This window comes from Girardinichthys multiradiatus, chromosome X, assembly GCF_021462225.1.
Source record: "Girardinichthys multiradiatus isolate DD_20200921_A chromosome X, DD_fGirMul_XY1, whole genome shotgun sequence".
Classification (NCBI taxonomy): Eukaryota; Metazoa; Chordata; class Actinopteri; order Cyprinodontiformes; family Goodeidae; genus Girardinichthys; species Girardinichthys multiradiatus.
The window spans coordinates 15,437,883-15,455,933 of record NC_061817.1 but is presented as its reverse complement, the minus strand read 5'-3'; the positions used below and the strand labels follow the sequence as shown (position 1 = coordinate 15,455,933).

The 18,051-nt window shown below is 42.5% G+C and overlaps 1 protein-coding gene across 2 annotated transcripts in view; it reads left to right on the top strand.

Moving 5' to 3' along the window:
• The window catches only part of LOC124862632 (trinucleotide repeat-containing gene 18 protein-like), an 81,349-nt gene that overhangs the window by 37,672 nt on the left and 25,626 nt on the right, over positions 1-18,051 (top strand). The window contains exons 6-17 of one of the 2 annotated variants that reach the window (XM_047356679.1): positions 3,877-3,964; positions 6,507-6,682; positions 8,262-8,408; positions 9,749-9,933; positions 10,097-10,484; positions 11,993-12,919; positions 15,504-15,649; positions 15,736-15,869; positions 16,431-16,544; positions 16,628-16,805; positions 16,890-17,202; positions 17,808-18,017. In XM_047356679.1, the coding sequence (XP_047212635.1) occupies positions 3,877-3,964; positions 6,507-6,682; positions 8,262-8,408; positions 9,749-9,933; positions 10,097-10,484; positions 11,993-12,919; positions 15,504-15,649; positions 15,736-15,869; positions 16,431-16,544; positions 16,628-16,805; positions 16,890-17,202; positions 17,808-18,017 (3,006 nt within the window). Of the gene's footprint in view, positions 1-3,876; positions 3,965-6,452; positions 6,683-8,261; positions 8,409-9,748; positions 9,934-10,096; positions 10,485-11,992; positions 12,920-15,503; positions 15,650-15,735; positions 15,870-16,430; positions 16,545-16,627; positions 16,806-16,889; positions 17,203-17,807; positions 18,018-18,051 lie in introns of both variants that reach the window. The other variant, XM_047356678.1, reaches the window with a different exon arrangement.

The following is an 18,051-nucleotide window of genomic DNA, read 5'->3' as shown; positions in this document are numbered from 1 at the left end:
GGGGAATCAAACTGTTGCCATCAGATGTGTTCTCTCCCTGGCTTCTGCATTCTAGTCCGGTGTGGTTTCTCTCAGAATCGTGCTCCACGTAGTCCCCTGAACCAGTTTAATTCCTCATTTTGCTTTTAGATAATAATAGAATATTCATTTCCTTTTCTAGAAAGGTCATGTTTTCTCTGTAGCTGTTGGATTTTTGAGGCATTCAAATGTGCACTGTGACCTATATTGTAAGGAGAACCTCTGCACCATATTAATAATCATCTCGTAATGTAGACATGAGTCGATCAGAGGTTTGTGACCAATTTGTAGTCCCCTGTTTTAGTAAAGCTTTGACCTGCTGATACAGATTTCACCCGATTAAGTTTTCTCTTTAAAAACTAGAATATGAGAAGTAACCTTCCAGCTCTGATTGGTCATCAGCTACTTATATTAGGACTAGAGGTGACGTCACACCAGGTGTATCTGATCAGTGATAGGCGTGGTTTGTGTGGCTACCTGCATTGCTAAAGCAGCAAACAATTTATTCTAGAGAATGTATATCCTTGGCTTAACTCTGCCAAAGGCTGCCAACACTTTCCAGATCCAGCATGATCTATAACAGAAAGGAGTATAAAGATCAACTTTTCAGTTACAACTTTCACACTGACGACCTTTACTAGCTCAACCTTTTAGTTCTCATGTATGTTTCTTGAGTTTTTTCGGGTTTCCAATCAGCTGATTGTACTGACCGTGCTAGCCAGTTCTGGTCACTGGCTCGTGTCTCAGCTCGTTTCCTGAGCGCTTCTGTAACCCTGCTGGCCCTTCTGCTGCATATTAGGCCCTGCAGCAATGCATGCTATTCTTGGACTCCAAGGTCACTCAGCTATAAGGTTCCTGCTCAGTGTCTTGTCTTTGTCCTTGTTTTGGTCTCTGCTCAGTGTGCCATTGAGCTCCTTCTGTTCTCCCACCATTCAGCACCTCTCCCTCTGTCTTTTGCTCTTTTCATTTGGTAGCGTCTCCACCCTTCTTTCCATTCCAGGGAGGCCTTTGGAGAGGGGCTCACTCCATGTCCCATCTCAGGCCCCCTTCACTTTCTCCGTTCTTTTCTTTGGCTTCGCCTACCCTACTCTACCCCCTCTGCATTAAACTTGTCATTCGAGAGTGCGGCGGAAAGCTACACGCAGGCTTTGAATTACAATAAGGCCCTGGTTGTGTTGCTGAGCAATGGATCAGTCTTGAGTAACTCCATGTGTGTGCACAGTAGTAATTATAAATCTTTGCTGGTTTTTGGCTCCATACCTGGGCTTCCTGTTGAGGAGCACTTCTTCTGGCTGAATCCCCTTTCCTAGGATTTCTCCTCCTTCTTTCTCTTGCCACTTGATTTTGGTAGGGCTTGAAATATTCCCCCGAGGTATGGGACACTCCTTTTAATGAAGCTGGTATTGGATCGGCGCTCGCTGATACCTTGTACTTTAACACATGTAAAGGTATATGTGTTGTGCAGACTAGACTACTGCAGATATCTGCATATGTTATTTTTGGTTTAAGGATAAACAAACCAAACAACAAAAATATAACATTTCTTATTAAAAACAATATATAAAAACAATCTTTATTTGCACAAAATTATGATTATTGAAATCATTTTGCTACATTCAACTCATTTAAGGCAGTGAAGGTCAAACCATATGGTCAGATATATTCTTGACATGCAGAGTTTTATTTGAAATATAGACTGGCATCCAATCAACCATAGTATCTGGCTATTGTGATTTTGCACATATTTATTTTGACAATTGCGATTGTGATCTGATCAGTTGTGCAGTCTAAATGTTAAGTAATCCTGAATTCAGTATTGAGCAAAATATTGTGATTATAGTGTTTTTCCAATAATCTGTTAGCCTTATGTTGTTGTGATGTTTGCCTGATGGCAGCAATTTAGAAAGTTCATGTAGAGGGTGTGAGGAAGATCCGGACAATGTTCAGTGACCTGTTCCAGCTGGAGCTCTGAAACACTTCCTACACAGAGGATTGTGCAACTCCCCTCACTGCCTGCTGCAGGGCACTCTTGACTTGTTTTAAGTGAGAAAATATTTGCATTTTCATTTTGGATTTACAGGCATTGTTAAATGTTTCTCTCCAGCCTATACTATAAAAACCACATGATGAGGGGGTAACATCTTAAACTGTCATCATCAGCATCTAAGGCTAGAGGTCCAAAGAGTAAAACTTTAATTTGTTCAGCCTTCTTGGTATTTGCTGAAAGCCTCCTCTGTGTCCGTTCTGTCGCAGGAAGCTAACTGTGGTGTTTCCAGACTTTATTCCGTATCCTGTTAGGAATGTGCTGATCTTGTATAGTGCTTTTCTAATTATAGTGATGATTACACTAGAGTCAAATTCACATTTATACACTGATATGCAGATCGATAGGTCACTTGGGGTTAAGTGCCTTGCTCAGGGGCACATCGATACATCAAAACTGGAATCAAACCCACAACTTTTCCATTACAAGACGACTCAATCAACTGACCCCTGATTACATACTTAACTCTAAACACGGATCCTTCCTTTGGTGCATATTTCTTTCTTTCTTTCCTTCCTTTCTTCCTTCTTTGTGGGTAATTTCTCCTCTTCCTTATTCATTTTTCCCTTTGTTTCTTTTCTTTCCCTCCTTGTGTCCTACTTCCCTTCAACCCTTGTGTCCTCCTTTTCCTTATGTCTTTCCTTTCTCCCTTCAGCCCTTGTGTCCCTCTTTCCTTGTGTCTTTTCCATCCTTCCTTACATAGGTCCTTTCTTTCCTTACTTGAGTCCTAATGTCTTTTTTCTTCTTTTCTTCCCTACCTTCCTTCCTTGTATCCTAATTCTCTTCCTTTTTTATCCTTCCCTCTTTACTTCACGTGCCCTTCATTCCACATCTTTCCTTTCATCCTTCCTTCTGTCCACTCTTACTTCCAGTGTTTCCTAAGGTTAGATATTTGAAGTATTTTCACTTTTAGAAATATCTGTCTTAAATTCATAGTAAACGTTTTCTTTTTCTGTTTAATTGAGTGTGAAATGTGGAGCTTTTGCATAAAGAACGTGTAGAAATCCTGTAGAGAGAGTGAAGCTGAATTTGGACTCAGAAATAGAAGAAAGGCCAGAGATGAGGAAGGGGAATGGAGAATACTCCTCATTCCTCTCTTCCTGATGCAGCGGCTAGCATGTGGGACAGACTCTCTGTAACCTTGGTAACAGAAACCTTTCCTACAGAGCATATAGGGGATTGTTAAAGTATTCTGTCTCTTTGGTGCTTCACTCACACACACAGAGCAGACCTGAAGGGTTCAGCAGCACACATGTATTAAACCCTTCTGCTGCCCAGGGACCTTCAGTCTGCTCTGATGAGATGGAGGAGGGTTTAGGGGGGAGAGCCTCATGTTTATTTTGCACAGCCTGGTTGAGCACAGTTGTCAGGTTTTTTTCCCCCTCCAACCATTGGTCCTGACAATCAGACTGGTTTTAGGCCTTTCTGTGTATAAATGTCTCTTGTGGCCTTACGTCGTTAATTGTTGAAAGCTGACTCTAGAAGCTAGAACTGTCACTGTTGTTTTGTGTTTGCATGTTTTACAGTAAGAATGAATGCGCCGTTGTGTTCAGGCTGACGCCCAGCGTTGTATTTTCAGCTTCTCATCTTGTTATGACAGGCTGTGTCACGCACCCTATTATCTAGCTGGTGTTACCTTGTGCTCTGCACCTCTTCCTTCTCTCTGTGTCACACACGCCTTTTCTGTTCTCGCAACAGATCCTCCTACATTTGCTCTTTTATGTCTCCTTTTTTTGGTAGTCAGAAGTTCATTGTATATAAATTCTGGATTAAAATTGATGATAAAACCCCTAAAAATGAGGTTTTGTTTGTAGATGAGGATCGAAGGGAAGACCGTGCTCGCCATCATGATGACCGTCTGCTGGCTGGCCGGCTGGAGCGTAAGCAAGAGAAAGTCATCAGGTGAAGATGCACAGCTGCTTGGCAAATTTTCAACTAAATTATGGTCGTTCTCTACTCTGACATGAATTATGCTGTATATACTATTGAGTTTTTCCATGTTATATTACTTTCACCAACTTCAGTGTATTTCATGGGATTTAATGTGTTAAACCAACTCAAAGCAGTGCATATTTGTCAAGTAAAATTATAAATTTTTTACCAAAATCTTTGCTTTTAAAGATCTGAAAAGTTAAGTGTGACTTCCTTAGTACACACTTTGTAGACCCACGATGCACTGCAGTTACAGCTGCCAGTTTTGGAGATATGTCTCTACCAGCTTTCTCCAGCTGGAGACTAGAATATTTCCCCCTTTCTTTGTAAAACTGCTCTAGCACAGATTTGATAGAGCACATTTGTGAAAATTTAATTGCAGGTCTTGCCTCAGTTTCCTAGTTGGACTTAGCTCTGTACTTTGACTGGGCCATTCAAACACGTGAATAGTGAACATTCACCCCCGGTTCAAGTTTTTTGCACCCTTTAGCGATTTTACTTCAGCTTGATGCTGCCACCGCTATGTTTCACCAAGGGATCATTTGCTCAGGAAGATGTTCAGTGTGTATACATTCAAAACGCCACCCATGGAAACACTGCATGTAATTTTGGTCTGTTTAGATCTGCATTACAGGTCAAAATATTAGCATATTGTGATAAAGTTCATTATTTTCCATAATGTCATGATGAAAATTTAACATTCATATATTTTAGATTCATTGCACACTAACTGAAATATTTCAGGTCTTTTATTGTCTTAATACGGATGATTTTGGCATACAGCTCATGAAAACCCAAAATTCCTATCTCACAAAATTAGCATATTTCATCTGACCAATAAAAGAAAAGTGTTTTTAATACAAAAAACGTCAACCTTCAAATAATCATGTACAGTTATGCACTCAATACTTGGTCGGGAATCCTTTGGCAGAAATGACTGCTTCAATGCGGCGTGGCATGGAGGCAATCAGCCTGTGGCACTGCTGAGGTCTTATGGAGGCCCAGGATGCTTCGATATCGGCCTTTAGCTCATCCAGAGTGTTGGGTCTTGAGTCTCTCAACGTTCTCTTCACAATATCCCACAGATTTTCTATGGGGTTCAGGTCAGGAGAGTTGGCAGGCCAATTGAGCACAGTAATACCATGGTCAGTAAACCATTTACCAGTGGTTTTGGCACTGTGAGCAGGTGCCAGGTCGTGCTGAAAAATGAAATCTTCATCTCCATAAAGCTTTTCAGCAGATAGAAGCATGAAGTGCTCCAAAATCTCCTGATAGCTAGCTGCACTGACCCTGCCCTTGATAAAACACAGTGGACCAACACCAGCAGCTGACACGCCACCCCAGACCATCACTGACTGTGGGTACTTGACACTGGACTTCTGGCATTTTGGCATTTCCTTCTCCCCAGTCTTCCTCCAGACTGGCACCTTGATTTCCAAATGACATGCAGAATTTGCTTTCATCCGAAAAAAGTACTTTGGACCACTGAGCAACAGTCCAGTGCTGCTTCTCTGTAGCCCAGGTCAGGCGCTTCTGCCGCTGTTTTTGGTTCAAAAGTGGCTTGACCTGGGGAATGCGGCACCTGTAGCCCATTTCCTGCACACGCCTGTGCACGGTGGCTCTGGGTGTTTCTACTCCAGACTCAGTCCACTGCTTCCGCAGGTCCTCCAAGGTCTGGAATCGGCCCTTCTCCACAATCTTCCTCAGGGTCCGGTCACCTCTTCTCATTGTGCAGCGTTTTCTGCCACACTTTTTCCTTCCCACAGACTTCCCACTGAGGTGCCTTGATACAGCACTCTGGGAACAGCCTATTCGTTCAGAAATGTCTTTCTGTGTCTTACCTTCTTGCTTGAGGGTGTCAATAGTGGCCTTCTGGACAGCAGTCAGGTCGGCAGTCTTACCCATGATTGGGGTTTTGAGTGATGGACCAGGCTGGGAGTTTTAAAGGCCTCAGGAATCTTTTGCAGGTGTTTAGAGTTAACTCGTTGATTCAGATGATTAGGTTCATAGCTCGTTTAGAGACCCTTTTAATGATATGCTAATTTTGTGAGATAGGAATTTTGGGTTTTCATGAGCTGTATGCCAAAATCATCTGAATTAAGACAATAAAAGACCTGAAATATTTCAGTTAGTGTGCAATGAATCTAAAATATATGAATGTTAAATTTTCATCATGACATTATGGAAAATAATGAACTTTATCACAATATGCTAATATTTTGAGAAGGACCTGTATGTTCTAAGCTTCTTTGCGTTGCTTTCACATTAAGTCCCAATTAAATAAATTGTAGTATGTGGTCACATTGCGTCAAATTGTGAAATAGTTCAAGTGGTGTACATACTTTTGCAAAGCCCTGTAATTTAGAGTTGCCGCAATGTTGTAGCTAAAGGACTGGCACACATCATGTTCTTTATCCATGCTCCTAAAGGCCGTACTTGATGTTGTGTGTCCATTCAGAGAGTCCAAGAATCTGCCCGAGTTCACTCAGATGTACCCCACCCCTCTGTCTAGCGGCTTGACACCTAATATGATGACGCCCAGCCTCATGACCCCTAACCTCATGGTCACAGGAGGGGCTGCTCTCGAAGGGGCAGGTCGGTGGCCTCCCAACCACTCAACCCTGACCTCTCACCCTTGGATGTCCCGGCCTGGAGCCCCACCAGTCTGGGTCTCCAGCTCTCCGTACGGTATGTGAATGTCACTGTTAGCAAATTGCTAACTGTTGCAAGCAAGTATTTTAGATCTTTCTTTGTGACTCCATTGGTTAATGTCAGAGCTCCAGTTGTTTCAGAAGGTCTTTGATCAGATTTTGACGTTGAAGAATTCCTAGATGATTAATATTATATTTATTGCTGATATGTTATTAGGGTTCTTGTGCAGCCTTGAAAAGAATAGAAATGCATAAGATAATCTTTTACCGGGTTTCAGGTGTGGATAAATATTGAGAAAATGAAATGGTTCATGGAAAAAATGTTGCCTATTATTCCTGTCCCAGTTTTCTAAGACACACTAATCGAATGGATCTTGATTTAGTGATTTTTGCATAGATTCCTGTTTAAGTGACATTCTTTACCTTTAATTTGCCAAATCACACCTTACTGTGTGAATGCACCCATTCAAATATATTTTACCACTTTTTCAACTTTAATCAAACCTTATATTCACTGGACCTTACACTAGCATAGGTTTAAAATGCCAAACATTGCACTAAAACTGGTATTTTATGGTAGTTTTTACAAATTAAAGGTACTAAGGTTCACAAACTGTGCTTTAACTGATCTATATTTAAGTACAGATTTTACAGTAGACCTTGCTGAGTTATTCCAGACGTCATAAAAGCCGTGAAAAGGCCCTATTACACACTTGAAAATTGGAGGGCATTTTCTTGTTGTTTATTCTTTTTATGGAACCTACAGCAAAGATTACAGTTCATGATCAATATGTTTGACTCGAATGTCCAGAATGTTATAAAAGCTGCTGGAAAGGGATTTTGAGTTTGGAAAAATATGGAGTTTAACATGAAAAATGTGCAGGAACCTTGTATTTTGTTTATTGCTTTTAGTATTATAACATACGCCCAGTTTATGGTGTGTTTGGTTTCTTCAGAACTTTTTACAATAAAAACATACAATAACTCTTGTGGAAGATTGACTTTTTATGGACTGCTCCTTCGGGCCAAACGCAGCAAAACACAACCTTGTATTAGTACCACATAAGTTGGAAAAGCTGTATTTCAGACCATTGGCCTTTGACCTTTTCAAGCAGCATCCCCCTCTTTCTGCCTGTCACCATGGTCCAAAACATACTCTCCATGTACATATGTGGCTGCTTCCGATTGGTCCAGCAGAAAAGGGAGGTGTTGTCTTTACGTCAGACGGTGTGTCCAGAAGCAGACTCCGGAGAGGTGGGGGCGACCATTGCCTCAGACATTCCTGGTCTTTTCTGGACATTCCAGACTTGCTGCTTCTACGCTCACTATCCAGAAATAACATCACCAGTACACACAATCACTTACTTATGTAAGCGTTCATTCACATCTGATAACACTGAACAGAGAGACACACGCTCGCGCAGAAGTCCCTCAGGGTTTTTCTGTCTAGACACTGTGGGCTAAAATCAACAAGATGTGGCTCAGTGTGGCTGAATCCTGGATGGAGAGAAATACTCACTAAATGCTTTTCATTCAGCTAAGTTTGTCTTGTTTTTATTTTAATCCATCTGTTTTTCCGGTTTTTTTTTTTTTCTCATATCCCTCTTTTCATCCAGGCCTGGGTCCCTCGCCTCTCCACCAGACCCTCCCCCCAGGCTACCCACCCTCTCTGCCGGGCTCCATACCCCCTCCCTACCAGTTTGCCAGGGACCCGCAGTCTGGACAGCTGATCGTCATCCCTACTGAACACCTGCCACATTACGGTATGAAAGCTGCTGTCCGTCTCAGAGAGCATTTGAGCATATGAAAGAATATGAAGGCGTGATTGGGCGCACAACGACGCTTTGTCAAATTTGACATGAAAGCAGTGAGATGCATTGGAACCGAGAGGGGTTTTCCTCCTGGAACAATAAAATAAATGGATAAATTTCCACCTTTTCTCACTTACCTCTGGATGTTCTTTGGCCTTTAACTGTTTCTAGGTTTCTGTTATGCAATGTCAAAATATTGAACTCTTTCAAGAAATGTCTTTGACGTCACACATTCATAAATTTCATACTTTTTAAAATATGTAACTTTTTCTAAAAAGTTTTGCTTAGAAATGAAAAAGGGAAGCTTTCAAATCATTTAAACACCTTGTGGTCTTTCAAGGCTAACTCTGGGTTCCTTCGCAATCTGAAAAAGTATGAAATTGATTTTGGGATTTTCCTGGACTGGATCTGTATAGGATAAAGAGAGTATGGAAAAATGTGTTTCCTGGCATTATTCAGTATTCCATTAACTGAAAGTTGTTTCTCTTTTGTTTTTGGGGCCTTTTTGTGTCCCGACTTTCTTCTTCCATGTCTTTCTTTGTTTCCATTATTGTCCTTTCTATCTCTCTCCTTTCTTGTGTCTAACCTCCCTTCAATCTGTGGTTCCCTTTTTATTTCTTCCTTCATTCCTTTCTTGTGTCCATTCTTTCTGTCATTTCATCCTTCTTTCTTACCTTGTGTCCTTCCTTCCTTCCTTCCTTTCTATCTTGAATCCTCCCTTCTGTGTTCTTTATTATTTTCTTCTGTTTCCTTCCTTGTGTTCTTTTTGTCCCCATTTCCTTTGTTCCTTATGTCCTAATTTCTTTCCTCATTTGTTCCTTTATGCCCTTCTCTCTCTCCTTCCGTGTTCTTCCTTCCTTCTCTCCTGTTTTTTGTACTTACAGTCTAGGTTTTTGCAGGTTCTATTTCTAAAGCCTCAATATTGCAGAACTAGCTGCTTTACATCCACGGTGAACTTCAGTATTTTTTTATGTTAAAGTTGGTCTGAAGGATTGAAAACGGGTACGAGGTGATACAGCTGAACATCTTTAACCATTTTTCCAAAATCACATTTCTGTTGCTTTTTTTAATCTTTTTTAATCTTTTTTTTTTGTTGTTTCCACTTTAGTTCAGCTTCTGTAGCAGATCAGCTCACCCATTTAGCTAACAACATTCACTCCACATTTATGCAGTAAATGCAAATGTTTCTAATATTAATACCAAATGTTTTGGGTGCTTCAAAAAAGGAGTGTGGGTCAAATCTTTTTTTAACGTTTGCTGTATTTCCCTCTCCTCTCTCCATGGTGCTGCAGGAGGCGATGTACTGGAGCGTGGAGCCCCGGTGTGGTCGAGTGTGTACGGCACGGGCAGCTCTCTGCAGCATGCGGCCCAGCTGCAGCTCCTCTCTCAGCACCAGATCCTCCGGCAGCAGGAGCTGTTCATGATCCAGCAGCACGCAGCGCAGGTCCTGGAGCTTCAGAGGAATGCACATATCGTTGTAAGTGGATTGTTACTTTGCTTGCATCTACTTGCATACCTGCAGCAGCAAGCACAACACGGACAAAACATGAATATTTATTCACCAAAACAAAGTCTGTGACAACACACATACGTACACAGGGCATATCTGTATCAAAAATATCTCCTCTGCTCTGCTCCAGGAGCGCCTGAAGGCTAGTGAGCACCGGTCAGAGATTGAAGACAAAGTAGACAAGCGGAACCCCGACCCAAAAACCAGACCCTCTTCCATATCTTCCCCATTGTCCTCACCTGTGCTGCATCCTCGCAAACCTCCCCCTCCCTCTCGATCTCCTACTCCATCCACATCCTCCCTCACCCCTCTGCCTCTGACCCCCTCTCCGGTGACCACCCTGAAGTCGGAGGAGGGAGGGCACAGGGTCCTGTCTCACGCACCGAAGCTCCTGCCGCACCCGACATCTCCACGCTCGGCCTCTCCGCCCCCGTCCTCACCACAACGGCCGAAACAGGAGGTGGAGGTGGGAGTGAGGAAAAAGTCAGCCACTACACCGTTTCAAGGCATCTACTCTGGTAAGTTCCTTGATTTTTTTTTTTTTCCTCAATCAAAAGTGTGCATACAGGCGTTATATGTACACACACCTCCCCTAGGATTTGAGTAAATATCACATTTTCTGTAGCCCTAAGCAAGGTTTTGGTTTTGGATGGTAGAGCTCACTTGAATTATTCCACTTTCTGACACCACTGGAACCAGCTTTTAGGCCTAGTCCATACATTTTCTATTGGGTGGAGGTTTGGGCAGTTAAAGAAGCTGAATGTTGGCTTGCTTTATCCATCTATAGGAACATTTTTCTGCTGGAATATGCAACTGTGTTTAAATTTCAATCTTCCTGCTGTTAATATGAGGCTCAGTTGATGAACGTAGATGTAATCCTCCTTTGTTACTGAGTTTGCTTTGTGTGATGCACCAGTTTCATGACGTGTGAAATTGGGCTGCCAGAAATTGTTGCTAAATGTTGCGACATTCTTGAACTCACTAGTGTTAACGTATTTCCTGCATGTTTGTTTACCACCTTTCCAGCACCTTCTAAAACATTTGTCCACCGTATCTTTCTTTTTTCCAAAAACACCATAAATATACAAAAAAACCTTATATTTTTATTCCCCTAATTATTGAAGTGTACATGCATGGTACTTCAATAATCGATTAATCCACCTAAAAATACATTTGTGATATATTGTGCAGCCTTACAGTAAAATTGACCACGGCATGATTTTCCCCCACTATGCTTCACAATATTGAATACTTCAGGCATACTATTTGTCGTTGTGACCAGATCGTTCAAATCCTGTCTCATCTAACGGTAAAACCTTTCTTCAGGTGGCATTTGGCTGGTTCATGCTGGCAGCTGCAAATTTCAATGGAGATTGAAGGTTCATGTTGATGATCTGAGGGGATGCAGAGCCTTACTGTGGACAGTAAGGTGTCCAAGCATCTTCCAATGTATGATCTTGAGCCTAGGTGGTTCCTGGTTTGTTCTGAAACAACCACACATTCAAAATGGTTTCATTATTAAAGAAATGGGTAAGAATCAAGCATCTGGAATGGCTACAATCTCAATTCTACTGGAATTGTGTGGACTATGCTTAAAAGCGGGGTCCATGCCAGGAAATCCACTAGTTCATATGAGCTCTACCAGTTCTGCAAACAAGGCTGGTCAAATATCCATCCAGAATTATTCCAGAAGCACGTTGATAGCTAACAAAACTGTGGGGTCTCTCCATCTGCTAGGAAACATATTGACCCTGAGTGGAATTGAAATTATCTGCAATAAATTTAGAAATGTGCCCTAAGTTCTACTTTCTATACGTCATTGAAGTTGTTTATGTAATCATTTAATCCTTGAAAAAAGCAGTTCATATGCATCAAAGATGCAACTGTGTCTTTAATAGCTCGAAATCACTTAACATTCATGACCAGTATTGTTCATTATGACCAGAACTGTAGTTTCTCATCTAGAAAACGAACAAGGTACGAGTCTGTATGGGCTGTTAAAGACTTTATTTTACTTCTATTACAGATCTGCCTCCAGGTTACCCTTACCAATCCATCACTGCTCCGTATGGCTCATTTCCCCCTTTGCACATCCCAGCATCAACAGCTGAAAACTCAGAAGCACATCAATCCTGTTCTCCCGCTCCCGCTGCTCCTTTAACTCCAACTCACCACCATTCAAGGCTTTTGAATGCAGAAATTAAGCCCCAGACTCCGGAGCCACCGAAGGCAGGGTCTTTTCTTAAATGGGTACCCTGTGAGGAGGACCCTCAACCTGACCTGATACCAGAGGCCCTTGGTTCCCTTCAGCTGAGCCGCAGCACTGACAAACATGACGAGGTAGATGGAGAAGACTCAAAAACCGCCTATCTTCCAGCTCCACAAGGTGAGAGCCTGCCGGAAGTGGGGAAGGAAGAGAAAAACGAGAGTGTGATTAAAATGGAAGCATCATCTAACTCATACCAGGCCATTAAGGCCCTGTCCCCTATACCTGCAGAAGATGAGCCTAAACCAGAATGTATCAAGGAAGCAGAGCTAGCACCACTTCACCCATCCATCTCTGCAGTTTCAGACAACCAGGAAATGCCTCAGATGTGTGTGTCACCAGAGCAGACAACTGCGTGTGAAGAGGAGCAGTCTGACGCTCTATCAGATTCCTTCCCACCCTCTCTGGAAGAAAGTATCTGTGAGCCTCCTGCCCTAAACTCCCCCTTCCCTCTTATCAGCTCAGACGATCCTATGGGGGGGATGCTCGCCTTGCTAACAGCCAGTGAAATGGCCCAAGTCCGGCCCAGAACTCCGCCCACCCCAACACTTGAATCCCAGGTGGAGAATCCTTCCGTTGCTTCAGACTGCAGCAGCGCAGCAGCTCTGGAGATGGTGGCTCTGGAGGGAATGGCCCTCCTCAGTCAAATGACTCAAAATGAGACGGAGCTTATTTTCCAGGCTCAAGGCAAGCTGTCACTATCAACACGCTCATTCTAGAGATGCACTAATCAGTCGACAACAAATCTGAGTTAATTGCCTCTGATTGGCAGGTCAGACACTAAGAAACTCCACAAAAAGCTTCCAGTTCATTAAATGCATCAAAACTAAGAACTCCCACAGTTTTCAGTCAGTAAACGCATCGTCCAGCAGCATGAACCTTTCACTTATTTGAGTTTAATAAAATCATAAATATACAATTTGAATGAATCACACTAGTCTGATTCTTGTACCTGTAAATCTTTGTAGAAACATTTTAAGGGTTTTGCCTGTTTGCCCTATTAAATAAAATCATAATTACTGCCAAATTATTTTGAATTTTGTTGGTCAAAAATAAATTGCTAGTGTCAAGTTTAATAAACGGGTGCGTCCAATAAATTAATAAATCAATAGAAAGCGAAAAAGTCTTGTTGATAAAAGATAAATACTTCATTTTGGTCCTAAGATTTTGGATTTTAAGAAGATCGGATTTTTTTTTCTATCTTTTTTTCAGTTGAAAGGTTTACCTCAGAAAACTTTTGAAAGATTTCAACCTGTTTCAACCACCTTCGCGGTTGTGTGCTGCACAAAATTAGGGGCGCAGGTAAAAATTGACTCAGATGAGGGAAATGTACAGGTCCTTCTCAAAATATTAGCATATTGTGACAAAGTTCATTATTTTCCATAATGTAATGATGAAAATTTAACATTCATATATTTTAAATTCATTGCACACTAACTGAAATATTTCAGGTCTTTTATTGTCTTAATACGGATGATTTTGGCATACAGCTCATGAAAACCCAAAATTCCTATCTCACAAAATTAGCATATCATTAAAAGGGTCTCTAAACGAGCTATGAACCTAATCATCTGAATCAACGAGTTAACTCTAAACACCTGCAAAAGATTCCTGAGGCCTTTAAAACTCCCAGCCTGGTTCATCACTCAAAACCCCAATCATGGGTAAGACTGCCGACCTGACTGCTGTCCAGAAGGCCACTATTGACACCCTCAAGCAAGAGGGTAAGACACAGAAAGAAATTTCTGAACGAATAGGCTGTTCCCAGAGTGCTGTATCAAGGCACCTCAGTGGGAAGTCTGTGGGAAGGAAAAAGTGTGGCAGAAAACGCTGCACAACGAGAAGAGGTGACCGGACCCTGAGGAAGATTGTGGAAAAGGGCCGATTCCAGACCTTGGGGGACCTGCGGAAGCAGTGGACTGAGTCTGGAGTAGAAACATCCAGAGCCACCGTGCACAGGGGTGTGCAGGAAATGGGGTACAGGTACCGCATTCCCCAGGTCAAGCCACTTTTGAACCAGAAACAGCGGCAGAAGCGCCTGACCTGGGCTACAGAGAAGCAGCATTGGACTGTTGCTCAGTGGTCCAAAGTACTTTTTTCGGATGAAAGCAAATTCTGCATGTCATTCGGAAATCAAGGTGCCAGAGTCTGGAGGAAGACTGGGGAGAAGGAAATGCCAAAATGCCAGAAGTCCAGTGTCAAGTACCCACAGTCAGTGATGGTCTGGGGTGCCGTGTCAGCTGCTGGTGTTGGTCCACTGTGTTTTATCAAGGGCAGGGTCAATGCAGCTAGCTATCAGGAGATTTTGGAGCACTTCATGCTTCCATCTGCTGAAAAGCTTTATGGAGATGAAGATTTCATTTTTCAGCACGACCTGGCACCTGCTCACAGTGCCAAAACCACTGGTAAATGGTTAACTGACCATGGTATCACTGTGCTCAATTGGCCTGCCAACTCTCCTGACCGGAACCCCATAGAGAATCTGTGGGATATTGTGAAGAGAACGTTGAGAGACTCAAGACCCAACACTCTGGATGAGCTAAAGGCCGCTATCGAAGCATCCTGGGCCTCCATAAGACCTCAGCAGTGCCACAGGCTGATTGCCTCCATGCCACGCCGCATTGAAGCAGTCATTTCTGCAAAAGGATTCCTGACCAAGTATTGAGTGCATAACTGTACATGATTATTTGAAGGTTGACGTTTTTTGTATTAAAAACACTTTTCTTTTATTGGTCGGATGAAATATGCTAATTTTGTGAGATAGGAATTTTGGGTTTTCATGAGCTGTATGTCACAATCATCCATATTAAGACAATAAAAGACCTGAAATATTTCAGTTAGTGTGCAATGAATCTAAAATATATGAATGTTAAATTTTCATCGTGACATTATGGAAAATAATTAACTTTATCACAATATGCTAATATTTTGAGAAGGACCTGTATATTCCACAACCTACTACTTTTTTGAATATATTGGAATGACAGTAATATTTAAAAAAAGACTAAATTAACATTATAAATATTTCTTTTAAAAAGATTAATTTTAAAAATCGGAATCAGAACCCCTACCTCAATCAAAGAACCTGCAATGTACTGTTTCTCTTTTGTCTTATATTTCTTAAAAATAAAAATCTTAATCAGCAAGCCAGACCTAAAAGAAAAGATTGAGAATACTTATTGGCCAGACAAAGCCTGATCAGTGCATCTCTACCTCATTCCAGTAGTTTCCTCTTCCTCTGATCTTCTGATGTTTTGTGTTCTCCTTTCAGATCTGACACTAGATGGTCTGGACTGTCTTCTTGAAGCAAGCAGACAGATTTTACTGGAGGCTATAGAGAAGCAGTCCCACATCGATCTGCCAAGAACTCTGCACTCCGACAAGAAGTACAGCTGGAGGCAGAGGAAGGAAGACCCAGTAAGATGAATAAAACAGGAATGGATGTCGGCTAATGAAACCTTGCCAGTAGGATTCTCATGTTTGTCTCCTGTGTTTTTGTGCAGCTGTACAGTAAAATGTCTGTGGACATGTTGGATGCCGTGGAGGTGGAATACCGTGTTCACCTGGCCGAGCTGCAGAAGACTTATAAGGAGAAGCAGAGAGAGCTCAGCAAACTGCAGCGACGCAGGGACAAAAGGTTGACGCTTTCTCCAAGAATGCCTAAAGATGACTTATGCCTGGTTCAGACGGCAAGATTTTGAAATTATCGGTTGATTTTCAAAATCTGAGAGAGCCCAAACGTGACGATGATAAACCATAGATATAACAGATTTGGTGTTATAGTGTGTGGTGTCCAGCCACACGGCAAACACAACACATCACTCACAAACAAATTTCACTCACAAAACATTCAGATTTCCGACGGGGAATTTCACAAACTCTCCGGGGATCAAATGTGAGGTCAGAGTCATTTCCTTTCTGTCACCTCGCCTTCTGATTGGCTATATGTCCCATTCAGCAGGCTGCGTGCTCGGTTGTCCTCTGAGAACATGGCAGGAATATCTCATAAGATTAGCTTGAGAGCCATCACAATGATTGGGGCGTGTCGGGAGAGGAAGATTAGGTCAAATTAGGCATAAAAATCCTGTCGTTTAAACCAGGAATAATTAAGTTGCTGCTGCTGCATGAAACACAGGACTGGACTTACATATCCAACTGATCTGTCAATCAGATATATATTTCTTCTGGTTATTGTCAGAGAGAGGCAGCAGCAGGAGGACGAGAGGAGTAGTCTGACCAGACGTGGCAGAGGAAGACCCAGGAAAAGGAAACATTTGCCTACACCTACCAAACTGGACAGCAGGCCTGGAAAGTGAGGACTTTCCCTTTTGAATGTTGCTCAGTTAAACCATTTTTTGCTGCATACATGAAAACCTAAATATCTCGATCTCTCAGGGTGGGTCGGACAGTGCACTACTCGGAGGACTCTGAAGCCGGAGAAGCACAGAGAAAGAGGTTCCATTGGTCCAGAGATGAAGAGGACACAGAAACTGGAACTGGAGCGGTGAAGAAGAAGAAGAAAAAGAAGAAAAGCTGGAATGACCAGGAGCCGTCCAGCACTCTCGTTCTAGAGGTAGGCCTGCTGGTGCATGTTCGGATTTCAGCAGAGACCCTAGTACCTTGATCTTGATTGTGACATACCTGGTGGCCTTTGTAGGCCTTGAAGGTGAAACGCGGCCACATGTGCGAGCAAGAGCAGCTGGCCTCGGACCTCGACAGAGCGCTCTCGCTCTCACAACTCGGCTCCCTCGGCACCTCTTGCAAGCTCACCTCCAGCTCCAAGTTAGAGAAGTCAAAGGGCCGATCTTCTGAAAGCGGGCTGAAGGAGCGAGGCGATCACTCCTCAGTCAAAGCTGGGAAACTAAAGCTGGCTGCCAAGGCTTCGGCTGCAGAGACTGTCCGAAAGGTGCAAGGTCAGAAGAAGACAATGTTCTCGTCGATGAGATCTGAGCTCAGCAGTTGCTCGAACAGTGAGTACCCAGAGAGAAAACATAAAGTTAATTATGCCTGACATGGTTGATTCATGTAATGCGTCCTGCAGAGATGCCTGCGTTTATACCGCCTGAACCTCTTCACATTTTCTAACGCCACAACCACAAGCTTCATAATAGTGAAACGTTAAAAAAGCACAACAGATCTTAGAAGAAGGTTAATATTTATGAAGCCATTAGCCCGATAGCTACTGCTTGGATTCAAATACACAATTTGCAAGTAGTGTAAAGACTTATAAAATGAAGATTTATTCTGATTATCAGTCAGTTTCAATCAAAAATATCCGAAGCAAACATCATACAAAGAGTCTTCACGTTACTTTTCTATCCACATCCGTTTTCAGTTCCTTGCAAAGTGTTCATTCCCCTTCAGCGTGTACATTTGGTTACAACTACAAACCTCAATATCTTTTAGAGATAGATTATTGATTATTAACCTTATTAAGTATTCTTGTTAAGCTTTTTTTAGGTCAGTACCTCTAAAATCCTACACCTTTTAATTCAGGCGTGCAGCCTCCATGAATGACTTTTTGTTTTCGCACTCTCTGCCTCACGGATCATTAACGGCAATCTCTCCGCACCAGATTCAGATTCAGAGGAGCATGTTTCTTCTCGAGGGGGCTGGCCTCCTCACTCGGGGATGCGTCCCCACGACAGCTCAACCAGGAAGAGGTGTTCCACATCGCCGACCTCCCTGCTGCCCAGTCAGAAATCTTCGAGGAAGAAACACAAGCACTTATCCCTGCTGCTGGAGGAGGCGGGCCTCAGCTCCTCTGACGACTCCTTTGACCAAGGTTACTGACCAAATCTTAAAGCTTCAAGCCGTTT